The sequence below is a fragment of the Ursus arctos genome, unplaced genomic scaffold, assembly GCF_023065955.2.
Source record: "Ursus arctos isolate Adak ecotype North America unplaced genomic scaffold, UrsArc2.0 scaffold_22, whole genome shotgun sequence".
Taxonomy (NCBI): domain Eukaryota; kingdom Metazoa; phylum Chordata; class Mammalia; order Carnivora; family Ursidae; genus Ursus; species Ursus arctos.
Window position 1 is genome coordinate 53,669,348 of NW_026622897.1, and position 20,869 is coordinate 53,690,216.

The 20,869-nt window shown below is 38.9% G+C and overlaps 1 protein-coding gene and 1 long non-coding RNA gene across 2 annotated transcripts in view; one reads left to right on the forward strand and one right to left on the reverse strand.

Annotated features, from left to right (window-relative positions):
- Positions 1-13,552, reverse strand: part of LOC123002053 (uncharacterized) — a 61,850-nt gene extending 48,298 nt beyond the window's left edge. Inside the window, exon 1 of the long non-coding RNA XR_007189582.2 lies at positions 12,961-13,552. This is a non-coding gene — a long non-coding RNA (uncharacterized LOC123002053). The remainder of the gene's footprint in view (positions 1-12,960) is intronic.
- Positions 13,553-13,596: 44 nt separating this feature from the next.
- The window catches only part of PGM2L1 (phosphoglucomutase 2 like 1), a 47,479-nt gene continuing 40,206 nt past the window's right edge, over positions 13,597-20,869 (forward strand). The window contains exon 1 of the mRNA XM_026518093.4: positions 13,597-14,041. Within this exon, the coding sequence (XP_026373878.1) occupies positions 13,931-14,041 (111 nt within the window). The 5' untranslated portion in view covers positions 13,597-13,930. The remainder of the gene's footprint in view (positions 14,042-20,869) is intronic.

Genomic DNA, 20,869 nt, shown 5'->3' on the forward strand with positions numbered 1-20,869 from the left:
TACCTTCTCGTGTGACTTTTGGCAGATTTTGTCTTTCAAGGACCTGGTCCATTTCATCTAGGTTACCAAATTTATAAGCATAGAATTTGTTTTGGTACCCTTTACTATCCTTTTTTTTTTTTTTTAAAGTAAATTCTACCCCCAATGTGGAGCTTGAATTCATGACCCTGAGATCAAGAATTGCATGCTCTATCAACTGAGTCAGCCAGACGCCCCCCCTTTTATTATCCTTTAATAAAATAAAAAAAATTATTTATTTTATTTTTTAAGTTTTTAAAAAAATTTTATTTATTTACTTGAGAGAGAGTGTGAGCGAGAGAGAGGAGCAGAGGGAGGGAGAAGCAGACTCCCCACTGAGCAGGGAGCCCTACTCGGGGCTCAATCCTAGGACCCTGAGATCATGACCTGAGCCTCCCAGGTGCCCCTTATTCATTTATTTTAAAGGGATATATATAGAGAGAGAGCACAGGCATGGATGGGGGCAGGGGCAGAGGGAAAGAATCTCAACCAGACTCCCCACTAAGCACAGAGCCTAACTCGAGGCTCGATCTCATGACCCTGCGATCATGACCTGAGCAGAAATCAAGAGTCAGATGCTCAACCTACTGAGCCACCCATGCACCCATTATCTTTTTAATGTCCACAGAATCTGTTGTGATGTTCTCTCCTTCATTTCTGAAAGTAGTAATCTGTCCTCTCACTCTCTTTCTCACTTACACTAGCTAGCAGCTTATTAATTCTTTTGATCTTTTCAAAGAACCAGCTTTTGGATTTGTTGATTTTCTCTATTGATTTTCTGTTTTCAATATCCTTGAGTCCTGTTCTAATTTTTATTATTTCTTTTCTTCTGCTTACTTTAGATTTAATTTGCTCTTCTTTTTCTAGTTTCCTAAAATCAAAGTTTAGATTATTGATTTTGGATTTTTCTTCTTTTCTAATACATGCGTTCAATGCTATAAAATTCCTTCTAAGGATTGTTTACACTGATAACTTGTATTTTCATATGGTTCAAAACATTTTTAAATTTACTTTGACAAAACCACAATGAGATACCACCTCACATCAGTCAAAATGGCTAAAATTAACAAGTCAGGAAACAAGAGATGTTGGCGAGGATGTGGAGAAAGGGGAACCCTCCTACACTGTTGGTAGGAATGCAAGCTGGTGCAGCCACTCTGGAAGACAGTATGGAGGTTCCTCAGAAAGTTGAAAATAGAGCTACTCTATGACTCAGCAATTGCACTACTGGGTATTTGCCCCAAATATACAAATGTAGTGATCCAAAGGGGCACCTGCACCCCAATGTTTATAGCAGCAATGTCCACAATAGCCAAACTATGAAAAGAGCCCAGATGTCCATCGACAGATGAAGGGATAAAGAAGAGGTGATATATGTATACACACACACACACACACACACACACACACACACACGTATACACACACACACATATACATACAGTGGAATATTATGCAGCCATCAAAAAATGAAATCTTGCCATTTGCAATGACGTGGATGGAACTAGGGGTATTATGCCAAGCAAAATAAGTCAATCAGAGAAAGACAATTATCATGTGATTTCACTGATATGTGGAATTTAAGAAACAAGGCAGAGGGCCATAGGAAAAGAGAGGAAAAAATGAAATAAGATGAAACTAGAGAGGGAGACAAACCATAAGAGACTTAATCTTAGGAAACAAACTGAGGGTTGCTGGAAGGGAGGGGAATAGAGGGAATGAGGTAACTGGGTGGGTGATGGACACTGGGGTGGTTATGTGTTGTAATGAACACTGGGTATTATATAAGACTGATGAATCGCAGACCTGTACCCCTGAAATCAATAATACATTATATGTTAATTAATTGAATTTAAATTTTAAAATTATATTAAGAATAAATAAAAATGATACATTTACCTTGAGTTTCTTCTTTGACCCATGTGTTATGAGGAAAAATGTTGTTTAATCTTCAAATATTTTGGGATTTTCCAGTTGTCTTTCTGTTGTTGATATCTAGTTTAATTCCATTGTGGTCTGAGAGCAGACATTCTTTTAAACGTGTTCAGGTGTGTTTTATGGCCCAGAATGTGGTCTATCTTGGTGAATGTTCCATATGAGCTTGAGAAGAATATATATTTTGCTGTTAGATGAAGAAGTCTATGGATGTTCATTATATCCAGTTGATTAATGATACTGTTGAGTTCATCTATGTCCTTACTGATTTTCTGCCCCCTGGGTAGATCCATTTCTGATAAAAGGATGCTGAAATCTCCAAATGTAATAGTGAATTCATTTATTTCTCCTTGCAGTTCTATCAGTTTTTGCCTTACATATTTTGGTGGTCTGTTGTTAGGTGCATACACAATAAGGATTGTGATGTCTTCTTGAAGAATTAACCCCTTTATCATTATGTGATGTCCCTCTTCATCTCTGATAACTTTCTTTGCTCTTAAGTCTGTCCTGTCTGAAATAAAACTACTCCTGCTTTCTTTTGATTGGGGTTAATATTACCATATTTTCTTCATCCATTTAGTCATTTACTTTTAATCTGTATGTGTCTTTATATTTAAAGTGGGTTTCTTGTAGACATCATATAGTTGGGTCCACTCTGAAAATCTCAATCTTTTAATTGCTGTATTGGACCATTGATATTTAAAGTCATATTGTAACAGTTGGACTAATTTCTGACATATTTGTTACTGTATTCTATTTGTTGCCCTTGTTCTTGTCCACTCTTTTGCCTTTTGTCATTCTAATTGAGCATATTGTATAATTCCATTTTTTCTTAGCATGTCATTCATATATATATATATATATATATATATATATATATATATATATATAACTTTTTCTAGTAGTTGCCCTATAATTTGCAACTAATCCAAGTCCACTTTCAAACAATCCTACACTGTTTCACAAGTAGTGTGAATGGCTTATAACAAAATAATTCCTCCTTCCCGTCCATTATATCATTGTTATTATTTATTTCACTTATATATATAAAAATATATAATCACTTTGCTGCCATTGTTTTGAACAAACTGTTTTCTGTTAGATCAATAAATAATAAGAAAATGAAACTTTTTTGAAAATTAAATGCTTTTATTTTACTTTCACTTATTTCTTCTCCAACGCTCTTCTTCTTTTTTGATATGACTTTTTGACCTGTATCATTTTCCTTCTCTTCTTTTTTAAAAGATTTTATTTATTTTAGAGAGAGAGAGCATGCACACATGCATGCATGAGAGTGAAGGGAGGGGCACAGGGGAAGGGAGAGGGAGAATCTCAAGCAGACTCCTCACTGAGTGCCCAGTCCGATGCAGTGCTCAATCTCAGGGTTGTGAAACCAAGAGTCAGACGCTCAACTGACTGAGCCACCCAGGTGCCCCTCATTTTCCTTCTCTTCTAAAGAACTTTTAACATTTCCTGCAAGGCAGGTCTACTGGCAACAATTCCTTTGATTTTTGCTTGTCTAAGAAAGTCTTCACATCTCCTTCACTTTTGAAAGATTAGTTTGCAGAGAACATAATTCTAAGTTGTTTGTCTCTCAACACTTTCAATATTTCACTCCACTCTTGCCTACATGGTTTTTGAGAAGCTGATGTAATTTGTATTTTTGCTCCTCTATGGGTAATCTGTTTTTTAATTTTGGGTTCTTTCAGGACTTTTTCTTCATCTTATATTATCAACAATTTGAATAAAATATCCCTACATATTATGAATACAATTATCCCTACAAAATATCTTGGGCATTTATCTTGCTTGGTGTTCTCTGAGCTTCCTAGATCTGTGATTTGGTATCTGACATTAATTTGGGGAAATTCTCCTTCATTATTGCTTTAAATATTTCTTGTTTCTTTCTCTTTCTGACATTCTCATTATGCATGTCACCCTTTTTGTAGTTATCCCACAGTTCTTGAATATTCTGCTCTGTTTTTTTCTGTCTCTTTTCTCTTTGCTTTTCAGTTTTGGAAGTTTCTATTGAGATATCCTCAAGCTCAGAGATTCTTTTCTCAGCTGTGTGCAGTTGAGGAAAGAAGCCCATCAGAGGCACTCTTCATTTTTGCTATGGTGTTTTTGATCTCTAGCATTTTTTTCTGACTCTTTCTTACAATTACCATCTCTGTGCTTAAATTACCCATCTGTTCTTGCATGCTGTCTACTTTATCCATTAGAACCCTTAACATATTAACCATGGTTGTTTTAAATTTCTGAGCTGATAATTCAAACAACCCTGCCGTATCTGAGTCTGGTTCTGATGCTTTTTCTGTCTCTCTAAACTGTTTTTTTTTGCCACTCAATATGTCTTATAACTTTTTCGTGATAGTTGGACATGATGCACTGGGTAAAAGAACTGCTATAAAAAGGTCTTTAGTAATGAGGTAAGGTATGGGGGGAGTAGAAGTATTCTGTAGTCCTATGATTAGTATTTAGTCTTTTAAGGAGCCTGTGCCTCTGGATTGTGAACTTCACAAATACATTCAGTCTTCTGCCCAACCCTTAGAAGGGACAGGATGGCTAGAGTGGGCTTAGGTTGGGTATTTCCCTTTCCATAGGTCAGTCAGGCTCTGATAAAAACCCAGCAGATTAGGCTTTGGTTAAACAGGATCTCCTGAGGGTAGGCCTTGTTAAGAACAGGTGCTCTGGTATATTCAAAATGGCTACTTTCCCCCTTGCCCTGACAGAAGCATGAGGGATTTTTCTCAAATATTCACCATGAGAACCTGGTCAAGGCCGTGGAGGTAAAACCAACAAAAATATATACCCACATATGACTGGGTCTTCTTGGAGTTTTTGATTCTCAGACTTGGCCACACTGAGCCTCCAGTAACTCATCAGTTGCAGTTTTGGTTTTCCAACCGTTGCACTGGTCCCTGAGGTTTCTGCTTGTGGGTTTCTGCTACGGTAAATCGTGATTCTTCATATAGGCCTGTGTCTCCAGTTTGGGGGCAGCAGTTTGCATTGTAACCTCACTTCTCTGATGGACCCAAGAAAGCTGTTGATTTTTCAGTTTGTTCAACTCTTCATTTATTGTTAGGATGCAATGGCAACTTCCAAATTCCTTACATGCCTGAATGGAAACAGGAAGTCAGTAGTCATCTTTTGACCATGAGGCTGAAAGCCACACATTTAGGATGACAGAGCAGGAAGATAAAAAAGAGACTGGTCACTATGGATGTCTTTGGCTTGCTGCACTTGGATTGCCTTCCTTGGGACTTCTTGTTATTTGGAAAACAAAAATACACTTCTCTTTGGTTAAGCCACTCTAATTTGATTTTCATTACATGTAGCGGAATGCAATCGTAACTGATATATACTTGGCCATTTCACTCCTCACTGATATTCCTAACTAAAGGGTGGGCAGAAAAATATGAGTGTGTGTGTGTGTGTGTGTGTGTGTGTGTGTTGCTCATTCCAGCTTGTGATTTATATAGAATTTTTTAAACAATGAAATCCACAAAAATAATACTTTTTAGTCCTCCTTTTGCCATATAATATCAGGTTATGTTCTCCTGTTGCTTTGAGTCCAAAATCTTTAATTTTCTTCTAATCCTAGAAATTTCTAGGAAACATCAGGCTGTGGACATCAGATCACCATAAAATCAGCCCAGAGCTAACTCCAACAGATTCAATTTCCTTTCATCCACAATATGCATATTATAATAGAAGGTGGATCTTGTAGTTCATCAGGAAATGTAACATTGTTAGAGACAGAAAACTGACTACATGCTACCGGTCCTTTCACTAAATAAATAGAAGATCTCTATAGAGAATAGGAAACCATAATAGTGCTATACCAAATTCGCAAAAGAATCTAAAAGAATTAAATATATATACAAAATACAATAATGGGGGGCGCCTGGGTGGCGCAGTCGTTAAGCGTCTGCCTTTGGCTCAGGGCATGATCCCGGCGTTCTGGGATTGAGCCCCACGTCATTCTCCTCCACTGGGTCTGCTTCTTCCTCTTCCACTCCCCCTGCTTGTGTTCCCTCTCTCGCTGGCTGTCTCTGTCACATAAATAAAATCTTTTTTTTTTTAAAATACAATAATGGAAATTAAAACTGCAAACATGGAGCTTCCGGGTTGGTGGACACATCCAGATACCAGGAGGGTAGCATGCCCTGAGAACATCAAAGCTCCATGCTACCACATGCCCCTACATTTTGCCCTATGCATCTGTTCATTTGTTGTTTTTGAGTTGGAGGAGAAGGCCATGTGAAGACAGAGGCACAGATTGGAGTTATGTGGCCACAAGCTAAGGAAAAGTTATAGCCATCAGGAGCTGAAAGTGGAAAGGAAAGATTCTCCACTAGAGCCTTCAGAGGGAGCATGGCCCTACTGCCACTTCAACTCAGACTTCTTGGAGTTTTTGACTCTGAGATAATAAATTTCTGTGTTTTAAGCCAAGAACAAACCCCCAAGGTCAGATCCCTGCTCTGAAAAGATGGCTCTCAGACTTGGCTGCACATTGGAAACACCTGAGAAAGCTTAAAACAAAAAACAAACAAACAAAGAAAAAAAAAACACTCCATACTCCAACCCAGATCAGTTGAGTCATAATCTCAGGGGGTGAGATCCAAGAATCAGTTCCTTAAAATGCTATGCATACAGGATTAGGAACCATTACTCTGGATCAGGGATGAGCAAACTGTGGCCCTCAGGCCAAATCTGGCCTGCCACCTGCTTTTGTAAATAAAGTTTTATTGGAATACGTGCACACACACAAAACCTAAGGCCCAGTTTAGTAAATTAGATTCTGATGAAAAGAGAATTAGGAAACTGGAAGAAGAGAAACAATATAGATTACAGTGGAAATTAATGAAATAAAGAATAGAGAAGCAATAGAGAAAAATCAATGAAACTAAGTTCTTTGAAAAGAGCAAAAAAATTGACAAATCTTTAGCTGGAGTAGCCTCCCTCCTAAAAAAAGACTCAAATTACTAGAATCAGAAATAAAAGAGGGGACATTATTGCTGACCTTATGGGGAAAAATGATTATAAAAGAATACCATAAACAACTGTATGCCAACAAATTAGAGAACCTTGATGAAATGGACAAATTCCTACAAAGAAACTAATGAAATTTACTCAAGAAGAAATAGACAAGTGAACAGACCTATAAAAAGTGCAGAGATTCAGTTAATAGTCAGAAAACTACTCACAAAGCCGAAACCCACATGATTTCATCATTGAATTCTCCACTAAAAATTAAAGGAAAAATAATGTTAATTCTTTACAAACTCTTCCAAAAGTTAGAAGAGATGAGAACACTCATTTTCTGAGGCCAGTATTACTCTGATACCAAAACCAAAAAAATATATCACAAGAAAACTACAGACCAGTATCTATTATGAATACGAACAGATTAATTCTCAACAAAATACCAGCAAAACAAATGCAGAAACATATAAAAACAGTGATATACCATGACCAAGTAGGATGAAATTTTGGTCTAACTTTTAAAAATCAATTAATGTAATAATTGTAATAATGTAATCAACATAATAAAAAAATTTACATGTATACCTCATTAGATACAGAAAAGCAGTTGACAAAATCCAACACTCTTTCATGATAAAAACACTCAACAAACTAGAAACAGAAGATAATTTCACCAATATGAAAAAATACTAAAAACCCACAGTTCACATTATACTTAATGGTGAAAGACAGAATGCTTTCCTCTAAGGTCAGGAGCAAGACAAGAATGTCTGATCTTGTCACTTTGATTCGACATTGTACTGGAGTTTCTAGCCAAGGCAAACAGGCAAAAAAAAAAAAAAAAAAAAAAAAAAAAAAGAAGCAAAAGACATCCAGATTAGAAAGGAAAAAGTAAAACTATCTATTCACAGATGACATGATCTTGTATACAGAAAATCCTAGAAAGTTAAATAAAAAACTATTAGAACTAATAAATGAATTCAGTGGCTTCAGAATGCAATTGATGTACAAAAACCAATTGTATTTCTATATATAAATGCAATGAACTATCCAAAAATGAAATTAAGACAATTCCATTTATAATGACATCAAAAAAACAAAATACTTAGGAATAAATTGAATTAAAAAGTCTAAAATGTACACTCTGAAAACTATAAAATATTGTTGAAAGATATTAAAGAAGATCTACAATTATAAAAAAATTCCATGTTCACAGATTGGAAGACTTAACATTGTTAAGATGGTGATACTCCCCAATCTGATCTATAGATTCAATGCATCCAAACAGAATCCCCAGCTGACTTTGTAGAAATTGACAAGATGACTGTAAAATTTATTTAGAATTGTGAGGGACTTAGAATAGTCAAAACAATCTTGAAAAAGAATAAAGTACGACTCATACTTCCTGATTTCAAAACTTACTACAAAGTAACGGTAATCTAGACATTGTGGTACTAGCACAGGATAGACATACAGATCAATGGAACACAACAGAGAGTCCAGAAATAAATTCACATGTCCATAGTCAACTAATTTTCTACAAGAATGCCAAGGCCATACAGTAGGGAAAGAGCAGTCTTATCAACAAAGGGAGCTCTGATAGCTACATGCAGAAGAATGAGGTTAGATCCCTTCCTCACGCCATATATGAAAACTAATTCAAGGAAGATCGAGAACCTAAACATAAGAACTAGAACTATAGAACTCTTAGAAGACAACAAATAGGGGATGCTTGGGTGGCTCAGTCAGGTAAGCATCTGCCTTTGGCTTAGGTCATGATCTCAGGGTCCTGGGATCAAGCCCTGAGCCATGTCATCGTTGGGCTCTCTGCTCAGTGGGGAACCTGCTTCTCCCTCTCGCTCTGCCCCTCCCTGCCCCCCTCCACTCGTGCTCACTCTCTCTCTCTCTCAAATACATAATTTTTTTTTTTTAAAAAGAAGACAACAAAGGGTAAATCTCCTTAGATTTGGCAAAGGATTCTTTTTTTTTTTTTAAAGATTTTTTATTTATTCATTTGAGAGAGAGAGAGCACACAAGAGCACGTGCAGGGTGGAAAGTCAGAGGAGAGGGAGAATCAGACTCCCTCCTGACCATGGAGCCCACTCGGGGCTGGATCCCAGGACCACGGGATCATGACCTAAGCCAAAGGCAGATGCTTAACAGAATGAGCCATCCAGGCGCCCCTTGGCAAAGGATTCTTAGATATAAGCAACAAAAGAAAACAAAAAAAAGATAAATTAAACTTCTTCAAAACTAAAAAGTTTTGTGCTTCAGACAATACCATCAAGACTGTGAAAAGACAGGGGTAGGGAAATGGGTGAAATAGGTGAAGGGGATTAAGAGTTGCAAACTTTCAGTTCTAAACTAAGTTATAGAGATGAAAAGTACAGCATAGGGAATACTATTAATAATATTGCAATGATGTTGTATTGTGGTAAGCACTGAGTAATTCATGAAATCATCAAATCACTATGCTGTACCCCTGAAACTAATATAACACTGAATGTCAACTATAATAAATTAAGTAATAATTTCTGTAATACATTCTGTAATAAATTAAGGAATGTGAAAAGACAGCCCACAGAATGAGGGGAAGTATTTGTAAATCATTTATCTGATTTGTATCAGGATCTTATATCCAGAAATAAAAATAATCTTACAACTCAAAAATAAAAAAAAAAATTTTTTTTAAATGGGCAAAAGATGTGACTAGTTCTTCCAGGATGATATACAAATAGCCAATAAACATATGAAAAGATGTTCAAGTCACTAGTCATCAGGGAAATGCAAATCAAAATCACAATGAGATACCACTTCACAGACACTAAAATGGCTAGAATCTGGGGGGCCTGGGTGGCACCGTCATTTAAGCATCTGACTCTTGATTTTGGCTCAGGTCATGACCTCAGAGTGGTGAGACTGAGTCCCGAGTTGGGCTCCACACTGAGTGTGGAGCCTGCTTAGGATTCTCTCTCTCCCTCTCCCTCTGTCCAACCCCACCTCCACGCACTCTCTCTCCCCGCCCCCAAAAATTAATTTAAAAAATGGCTAGAATCAAAAAGTGAGATAATAACAAGAGTTGGAAGATCTGTGGGAAAACCCTCATACACTGCTGGTAGGAATTGAAATGATGCAGCTGTTTTGGAAAACACTCTGGCTCTTCTTCAAATGATTAAACACAGAGTTAACTACGTGGTCCAGCCAATCCATTCACATATATATCTAAGAGAAATGAAAACATATTCCACACATAAACTGTACATGAATATTTGTAGCCGCATTATTCATAATAGCCAAAAGACAGAAACAACCCAAATGTCATCAAAGGACAAATAGATCAACAAAAGGTAGTATACACTGGAATATTACTCTACAAGATAGAAAGATAGAAAGCAAGATTAGTGGTTGCTTAGACCTGGGAGTGGGAGATAGGGCGATTACCCAACAATCCTTTCCCAGATTCACCCATTATTAAAATTTCTCCCATTCGATTTATTATTTCCTATTTAGCCAACTATATATTTGTATATATATTTATATATGTGTGTATAGAACATATTTGTGTGTGTGTGTGTGTGTGTGTGTGTGTATACACACACAGTATTTTTTTCTGAACCATCTGAGGGTATATACATATATATATCTCAAATCCTGAAATATTAGGTCATATATATATTAGGACCAAGAGAGATATTCTCTTTCATAACCACAGTTAGGGTTGCTGGACTTAGAGAACCTTGGGCAAATTTCCACAAAAAAGAATGAAATCTCGCCATTTGCAACAATATGGATGGAGCTAGAGAGTATTATGCTAAGTGAAGTCAGTCAGTCAGAGAAAGACAAATACCATATGATTTCACTTAAATGTGGAATTTAAGAAACAAAACAAATGAACAAAAGAAAAAGAGAAAGAGGCAAACCAAGAAACACTTTCAGAGAGGCAAACCAAGAAAGAGATTCTTAACTATAAAGAAGAAACTGATGGTTACCAGAAGGGAGGTGGGTGGGGGGATGAGTGAAATAAGTGATGGGGATTAAGGAGTGCACTTGCTGTGTTGAGCAGGGGGGTGATATATGGAAGTGTTGAATCACTATGCTGTACATCTGAAACTAATATTAGGCTGTATGTTAACTGAAATTTAAATAAAAACTTAAAAAAAAAAGAACTCTGGGCAAATTCCAACAGAAATTAAAGCTTCTGAACTTTCCCTGACTAGGAAAACTATTATACACCCTCTTCTGGACACACTTACACACTATTCTTTGATCTGATGAATGCTGGGTCTCTTTGGTCACCCCTCAATTCCTAAGTAATAAGCCAAAGATGGTGGGCAAGGTTTCTGGTAAACGTTGTATGTTATAATCTTATTGATAAAAATGAGGGCTGGTTGACTCTGGTATTGAATTAAAACTTGTATTTCTCCAGTCTTTTATACTTGCCTTATATAACTCCATCTCTTGGAAGTTCTCGTGATTTAGTAGTGTTTCTCAGAATTGAATTAAATTTAAGAATTGTCTTATAAAAACCACTGCTTATCAAATTTAATGTGTAGAAATCATCACTGGATCTTGTTAAAATATAGATTCTGATTCAGTAGAATTGGGATGGGGCCTGAAATTTTGTATTTTCCAGAAGACCTTATAAGAGGACCTACTCTGTGTAGCAAGGTTATGGCCACTTATGTCACAATCAACAGATATTTGTTAAATATGTAGGGACCTAGGCCCTATCCCAATGTGCTGATTCAGAATCTCTGGGGCAGTGACCAGGCATACACATTTTTAACCAACTCCTAGGTAGATTCGAGAACCAATGGTTTGTGGGTTTGAAATTGCCCTCCACCTTTTTCTCTACTTACTAAGTTTTTGTCCTTCAAAGCCTAGTGCTTGTCACTCCTGCTGCTTGTTGCTTTTATTGACCATCTTAGACTCTGAATTCTTTAACAGTTGTCTGCAGTAAGCATTTGCTGTTTATCACGGGCTATCTTTTCTCGCATATATCCTGTCTCCCCAGACACATTTTATTTTTTGAAATGAACAGTTTTGTTATATACTTTCTTACAGCCTCAGCTCCTGGCAGAATGCTTAGCATAGAGTAAATATTTAATTAACATTTGTCATGGACAATAATGGTGATGATAGTGAACGAGTAATTTCTTTTCAGGACACGTGGCTGTTTCCCAGGCCTTGTGTGATTAAAAGAATCTGCTGATTCCATAAAGGAAACCACCCAACTGCTTAGCAAAGACTGTAAATGCCAACTGTGGCACGTTATTTTTCAGGAATTGGCACTACGATCCTTCTGTACCTTGGTAGCTTGGACTTTATTATGGTAAATGGCTTGTTAAAGGAAAGAAAGTAATACTTTAAATTTATTATGTCTTTTATCTGTAAACCTGAAAGCACTCTAAAGCCATTTATTAAGTTACTGTATAGCCATGGTGTAAATATCATTACACTCTCCTTACAAAAAAGCTGACTAGGGAAAGAGCTGTAAGATACTCGGCCAAATTCACAGAGCCATTTTACGAAGGCCGAACCAAGAAAATCAGCAGCAGCTGAGTGTCTGACAGGTAAGCCTTTCTCGGCACCTGCCCCCCCCCCCCGCCCCCGCCCCGGCCTCAAGTTGTGTGACTTTGCAAGGTGAGCGTTCCAGAGGAGAGAGGCCAAAGTAAGAAGAAATTGAAGATTATTTCAATAATCTCTTCTCTTCCTCCGTATGCCTATTGCCACTGCTCTTTGTATCCCTCTTTTGACGCTTGTACATTGTTGGTTGTGTCACGGTTAAATGCTGACCCATCTTCCCTCCTTAACTTCCTTGTCTGATTTTGCTGTCATCTTGTTCTCTCTCCTCCTCCACTGCAGCAACAAAAAGAACTGCCAGCAGAGGAGATCTGAAACGAGGTTGGCACCCTGGTTCCATCACTTAGGAATTCCGCCTCTTTGAAAAAGTCACTTCACACTCTGAGGCGTTTTCCTCTTTTGTTTGTAAAACAGGGATAGATCACGCCCACCTACCTCACAAGATGGTTGAACGATAGAACGCGATTCGTAAACTGTAAAGCATTAAATGGATACCAGTGGTCCCCTTACTGCATCAGTCGTGGTTTAAATTAATTTAATTCCAGGGCCACATTGCGCAGCAAAGCGGGGACAGGGTGTGTCCGTAGGGAACAGCCTGGAGGCAGATCTTTTTCCTTTGAGGAAAGGGAGAGCGCGGAGCTGCTGGGTGTTGTAGTCTTTGCGGCAGTCTCCACAGAGCTCGGAGAAAGAAAAGAACTACAATTCCCATGAAGCCGTGCGGAAACAGTCCCTTGCACCTCCCGCCAAGCGCGTGCCCCGAGCTGAAACGGGAGGGAGAAGGGGGTCCTACGCGCGCGCCGGGGGTCCACAGAGCGATCGCTGAAGCAGGATGCTGGTGGTGGACGTGGCCGCTGATTGAGAAAAGGAGACGTGTGGAAGTGTGTGGGGACTGTAACAAGGATAAGACACATGGCAAGAGGCAAATTAAAAAACAACCCAACGCCTCACCGCCCTAGCGGATCCTAAAACGTACTACTGCGGAGGCACCGGGAGCGCGCTCTTCGGCTCGCGCCTCACGCCCCAGCGTCTTAAATCGGCAGGGGCGGGAACGGGCGGGGCCTGTGGCGCGGGGGGGCGGGGCGTAGGGCGGCGGCGGCGGCGGCGGCGGCCGCAGCCACGACCCAGACATCTGGGACTGTTGTTGTTCTCCCGCGGTGGGACCGCCTCAGTCCGTTCACGCAGAAAGAGACCCGGAGCTGGTTTGGTGGGAGCAGGCGGCCGCATCCCCCCTCTCTCCAGCTTCCCAGAGCTGCAGAAGGAGCTGGCTCAGACACCCTGCGGTTAGTCGGTCTCCGGTGCCCTTCAGTGAGGAGGGGGCGTCAGAACCCTGGTGAGCGCATCTCAGGCCCCCCCAACCCAGTGTCTTCGCCGGCCCCCCAGGCCCTCACACCCCAGTTTGGCTGCCATGGCTGAAAATGCAGAGGGGGACCTGAACTCCAACCTGCTCCACGCCCCCTACCACACCGGGGATCCTCAGCTAGACACGGCCATCGGGCAGTGGCTCCGTTGGGATAAGGTGGGTACCTGGTCAGCCCAGCATCCGCCCTGTCCTCCCGCGCGCCCTCCCACACGCAGTCCTCCTTTTCCCGTCCCCACCCGGTGCTCGGCAGGCTGCAGAGGAGATGGCTCAAGCCACCGGGCGGGGACCAGAGGAGCCGGGCGTTGCCACCCACCTATGCCTGGGCTTCCTCCCCGGGACCGTCTGAGCCGGGCTGCTGGTAGTCTCTTCCTTTTGCAGTGCGCGGGATTGCAGCCTCCCTTTCTCACCACCGCCCCCCCGCGCGCCCTTGAAGTGCACCTCGTCTCTCTCTCTCTCTCTCTCTCTCTCTCAAGAAATAATAATTATTATTATTCTCATCATCGTAAGTTAAGCCCTTCATAGAGCTATTTCTTTTCTTCTCCCTTGACTTCCTTCTCTGCAAACCTGAAAGTGGTTTTTGGTACCCTTTTTAGATGTCTCTAACCGCTCTCCGCTTTACTTCTGGTCTGGTGTGTTTCCACCTTCCGTCGCTAGGTAGTCGCTGGTCTTTGATCACTGCCTGGTATTCTCTAGTATCACCTTTTGCTCTTGAGAAAGGTAAGACTTCTCTTACCTCTTTATTTCCCTCGCCGGGTGTTATTTTCTGAAAGTATCCTGTTCAAAGAATCATGTTTTCATGGTTTCATTTGATGTTCCCGATACGGAAGTGTTTTTGCTATACCCATTCCTTTTCCTCCTCTACTCCTGCCACCCCCTCCAAGTTGTTGGGGGTGATTTCATCATGTGCAAGCATACGGGATGGATCTGTGAAAGCCAGAATTAAAATGCAGCTCTCTCACTTGTAGAAGAGACCGCTGGTGGCTCCAACGGAGGAAGATAATCCAAGCTTTTGCTTTGTCAAGTGCTTTAAATGCATTTGTTGAAGTAGAGAAGGGAACGTATTTAAAATGGAATTACTAATAGTGAATTAAGGAATTAGTATGGCAGTATGTGAAATCATGTACAAAAGAATTGCCCAAAGGATTTGCTTTCTGAGAAAGTCTTATTTTCACTTTGCTCAGTCATTTAATGCATTTAGCAAAAAATATTTATTGAGCATTGGGTAATGTTTTCTGAGCCTGTTAGGAATGAATACTAGTGGTGAGGAAATAGAAGGGGTTCTGCCCTCAACAAGCCTTCATTTAGCAGGTAAGACCAACTAATAAGCAATTACAATAAGTTAGTTACTGTTACTTGGTCATATGCATCTTGGACATTCTGTTCTTCCTCTAGAGGCTAAACCAGTGCTTCTCAAACCTTCAAGTGCTTACAGATCACCTGAGGATCTAAAATGGAGGTTCACATTTAGTAGGCTTGGTAGGGTCTGAGATTATGCCTCAAGACTGAGCTCCCAAGTGATACCAATGCTGCTGGTCTGTGGACCACACTTGGAGTGGGAAGACTCGAGTGTTCTGATTCAAATATCAAATTAAAGAAAAAACTCCCTTATTATAGGATTTGACTATATAGGTATATTTTTTAAGTCAAGTGTGCAGAATTTGTGATATCCCATTAATTACCATAAGGATGTGTAAAAAGCAAATAACTTTAAAACCATTTGCCAGAGGTCAGCTTAGTACGAGAGCTAAGGCTTAGCATACAATAAAAACAAATGTACTACAAATTGACTATATAAATGTCTTCAGCATGGAAACCTGACCAGATTACAAATGAATGATAACCTTATATGTTTAATATGGCTAATATTTTGTTTAAAGCCATCAGCTTTCATTGGTATTTTCTGGAAATGAATGTTGTTGGGTGCTTATTTGTCCCTGAAGAGAAAGGAAGACTCATGAAATTTGAAAACACTGGTGGAATTCCAACACAATTTAATTTACTAGTAACTACTATGTATGTCAAAGCTTTTGATCCCAGCAATAGGAATTTGTTTTCATTGCCATGGATGAGATCTTTTGTTGTTTTTGGTGCTAGTTTTGACCATACTTTTCCTAATGAGTCCTTGATTAATTTTTTTTTTGTTGAATGAATTCATATTTACTAATTGTCTATGTTGTGCCTAGATATTGGGATATATGGAAATACAAAAAGACTATAAAATGCATATAAACATAAAAAGATAACACTAGGGCAGTATTGGTGGCAATTAAATGTTTTATAGGCAGTCCTTATAGGAATCCAAAAGTAAGGGTGACCCGTGGACTGGGATGATCAAGGAAAAGTTTATGAAAGGGGGTACATATAAAAAACCGAGGGGAGCCGTCACTGAAAATGGAAGAGAAATTCTTAAATTATATTTAAAGTGCCCTCTCTATGTAGGATACTAGCTAAAAACCTGTGGGAGATACAAAAATGAAATAGATAGGGATTGTATCTTCAGAGAACTTAGAAGGGGAAATGAAACAAAAGCTCACAAAGGGAGCAAGTAATAAGTGCCCTTAACGGAGGAATAAATCTAAATAATTTAAATAATTATTTAATAAAAATAAGTAATTAATTGGCCCCTCATAATGGGAAATGATCCCTTTAATTGGTAAACAAAGGTGTATTTATTGTAGATTGATAGTGTGGGTAACCTAAGCTCTCTCCCAGGGCACTGAAATTTAGAGTGCAGAAATGTGAAATAATAGATCAAACTTACAACATTTCTTACATTACATGCTGACAACAAATATAGTCTTTTAGAAAAGAAACTGATTTAATACCTGATTAATATCTATTTAGTGAAACAAAGGAACCTATCAAATGTGGCTGATTCTTAATGACTCTGCTTGTCTAGATCACCAAAATTGCTAGTTTTAGCCTTGCTAGGGTGGTGCACTTAGAAAAATCGTCATGAAAAAGTATTATTTGTGCTACACTTTCCGAATTAGTTAAAATTTAGACTTTTACATAGAGAGGAGCTCTTTGAAGCCGAGATAGAAACTTTGTGTACTTAGAACATTAGTTTCTGCTTCAGTTTTGGGTACAGAGAGAGAAATTATTGGAAAGGTATGTAGAGACCAGGTCATAGAAAATCTTCAGTATGTGTTTAGTGGCCTCGAATAAGGTGTATGTAAGTGTTAAAAAGAAAATAATGCAACAAAACAGGGTTTTTATTGGGGCAGTCTGGGGTACCCCACATAGTTTCTCTGAGGTGGCATTCTGTTGGTAAATTTACTATAGTTCCCTATCTGACCCTCAGTTTTTGTGCCTTCAGACATTGTTAGTCTGTCTTGTCTCAGGATGGGTTCACCCTACTCAAGAAACTGAAATTGATGTCTGAATTCAGAACGTAATTTTATTAATTTATGGTACAGATATAATATAAGTGGATTTGTCTCTAGTCAGGGTATTTTCTAGATGCACCATAAGGGAAGTCAAAGAATCAGAAGATTTTTAGTGATCATGAAATCAGATCACAGGGACTCAGATACATGCCTAACTGCTCAACAGCATTGGCCTGTAATAAGTGAATGCATCCATTTCTATGATGGGACTATCCTACCACTGGAACCCAAGTCCGAGGTTCAAGGTGTTCCCCCTCCTGGTAATGACTTTAAAGATGACTCTTGTAAAGTGCTCTTTCCCTTCTATGCTCAAGGGCTAAGTAAGGCTCCCACTTTCTTCCCTACATCTTTCTTTCAACGTTTTCATACATTCTATCACATCATAGACCAGTCTTGACTGGCCTAGAAGCCAGATTCTCTTTAACACGACAACTATCACCTGTTCCTGATCTACTGGAAATTTTAACTTTTTGAAAGCAGATATAACCAAGATACTGAGTACCGTTCAAGTTTGGGTGCGTGAATGTGTGGGTGGGGAGTGGGACAGGACACAGGGCAGCGCTGTTCAGCCAGTTGGAGCAGCAACAGCTGTATATTGACAAAATGTTCAGGCAGAGATTGGCCATGGCATTTTGAGAAATAGTAAGTAGAGCACTCTGGTCTCAAAATGTAGGTCTGTGTTGAGAAAGGGTAGAATGTAAAGCTAAAGATGAGTTAGGTTAGGTTAGGGTTATGAAATGCCTGAAAATAGAAATAAAAGACTTTAATCTGAGCCAGTGATTTTCAGATATCTAGCAGTGAAACTTTTTCAAGCAAAATATAGCCCAGGAAACTAGTGGTGAACCAATTCCCTTTTAAATCATCATTGTGTGATGGAAAATATACCCAAGAAGCACCTCTACAAAGGTGGCCAAGTGTAATTTCACTGTGTAGAGACCTAAAGGAGTTGTGGTCGAGCCTAGACCAGAGCTCGTATCTGCCACGTAGTTCAATCCAATTTTTACAATACTAGTTTATATTACTTTTTTTGCTTCACATTTTTCTAATTAATTTGGTCTTTAATCAATGAAGAGTACAGAATACATATGGCTTTATTAATTTAGGGAAATATTAGTACTTACTAGTCGAATTTGTGTAATGTTTCGAACTTTGTAAAATGATTTAAATCTCATTTGATACTCACAGCAAGCCTGAATTGTAGGCAAGCTAGGTAGTAGTTATCCCCATTTTTACAAGTAAAGAAACTCAGTTTCAGAAAAGGTAAATGACTTACTCAGGGATGTATGACTTTTTTTTTTTTAAGATTTTATTTCTTTATTTGACAGAGACAGCCAGCGAGAGAGGGAACACAAGCAGGGGGAGTGGAAGAGGGAGAAGCAGGCCCCTAGCGGAGAAGCCTGATGTGGGGCTCGATCCCACGACGCCGGGATCACGCCCTGAGCCGAAGGCAGACGCTTAACGACTGCACCACGCAGGCGCCCCAGGGATGTATGACTTTTAAGCAGTAGAGTTGGGACTAGAACCAAGGTTACCTGACCTTTACTCTAGTTTTCTTATCACTGCACTATATAACCTGAATATTTGGTAAATGTTAGTGACATACACCAGGTTCAAGGACTTCATTAAAACCATTTTATTGGCTTTTGTAAAACCTGAGTAGGATGTAATTGCAGAATAAATGTCATGGAATTTTTTTAAAGAGCTGCATTTGCGGATCAACGGTTGCTGTGGTCTCCCTGGCAACAACATTCTCCCTCTGTCTGAGAAACTTAGTACATATAAATAAGGGTTTGAATTTATTTTACTTCTTAGAAATAAAATTCATTTTTAAAAATTTCCATACTTCTTACATTTCCCCCTCAGTTTCCACCATTTCATCTTCAGTGCATTTTTATTTATTTGAAAGAAATACATGCTTGTGATAAAAAAAAAATACAAAAGGGAACATAATAGAAAACAACCTAACCACTTCTTCTCATGTTTGATTTGCTCCTTAGAAGCTATTTTTAGCTGTTTGTTTTTAGTTATTCTCATGGTTACCATCAAGAGACTAAATAATATGCTAGTACCAGTAGTCCTTGACTTATTTTATGTATTATTTGTCAAATACATGCTATAAAAATCAGAGCTCGCTTACATGACTCTCTACCTCTCCTAAATTTCAATAGTTATGTTTTAGTTATTCTTTTAAAAGTTTAAATAATGGGGGCGCCTGGGTGGCACAGCGGTTAAGCGTCTGCCTTTGGCTCAGGGCGTGATCCCGGCGTTCTGGGATCGAGCCCCACATCAGGCTCCTCTGCTATGAGCCTGCTTCTTCCTCTCCCACTCCCCCTGCTTGTGTTCCCTCTCTCGCTGGCTGTCTCTATCTCTGTCGAATAAATAAAAATAAAATCTTAAAAAAATAAAAATAAAAAAAAATAAATAATGTACATAGTGCTAACAAAATCTACAGAACAATAAGCCCAACTCACAAATCCAAAGCTCCCCATTACCCATTTTATTTAAGAGGACACTGGCACTGACATGGACAAACTACCCCAATGTAAAGAAATCCCAGACAACTGTAGTGCCCTAGATTCACACTGGGCTTCAAGAAATGTGTCTTGAAAAAGAATGCAACATGTATGCCATGAATAATAAAAAGCTGAAAGATGTTAATGATAGGATAAAGATGGTATGTTTTTCTGGCAACAACATTAAAAAAAGAAAAGCAGTTATCCACGGATGGTAGAGAAGGGAGGGAAAGAGGGAGGAAAGGAAGGAAGACCCGAGTAAGCAAGTTATGGTTTGAACATGAAGCATATGAAAACAGGGAATGATTTTGGACAACAAATTGATAGAGCTTAAGAAAAAATTCCTTTTGATCTCAATACCTTCAGGAGACATAGGTGGGCCTATACAGAAGCAAATTTTATCCAAACGCACTACAGGGATTCACAGTGAACAGTATTTAGATGATCTTTTAACCCTGTGTTTACATTATGTTCAATTTTATGGATCATCCTGAAGACAAAACCCAAGATTTAATTATTTTTTATTGTGGTGAAAAAACACATAACATAAAATTATCATCTTAACCATTTTTAAGTGTACAGTTGAGTGTGTTAATTCTATTCACATTGTTGTGAAATGGATCTCTAGAACTTTTTCATCTTGCAAGTCTGAAACCCACCCATTACGTAAGTCTGTTTTGCCCCTCCCCCTGGTCCCTGGTAACCACCATTCTACTCTTTCTATAAATTTGACTACTTTAGATACTTCATATAAAGAGAATCATACAGTGTTTGTCTTTTTGTGACTGGTTTATTTCATTTAGCATAATGTCTTTAAGGTTCATCATGTTGTAGCCTGTGACAGGATTTCCTTCTTTAAGGCTGAGTAATATGGTATACCATATTTCATTTATCCATTCATCCATCAGTGGACATTTGGGTTGTATCCTCCCCTTGGCTATTGTGAATAGTGCTACTGTGAACACAAATATGTAAATATCTCAAGACCCTGCTTTCAGTACTTTAGCTATATACCCAGAAGTGGGATTGCTTTGTTCGTGGGAACAAAATGTAGATATTAGTGGCATAAATAGGGTTTTGGC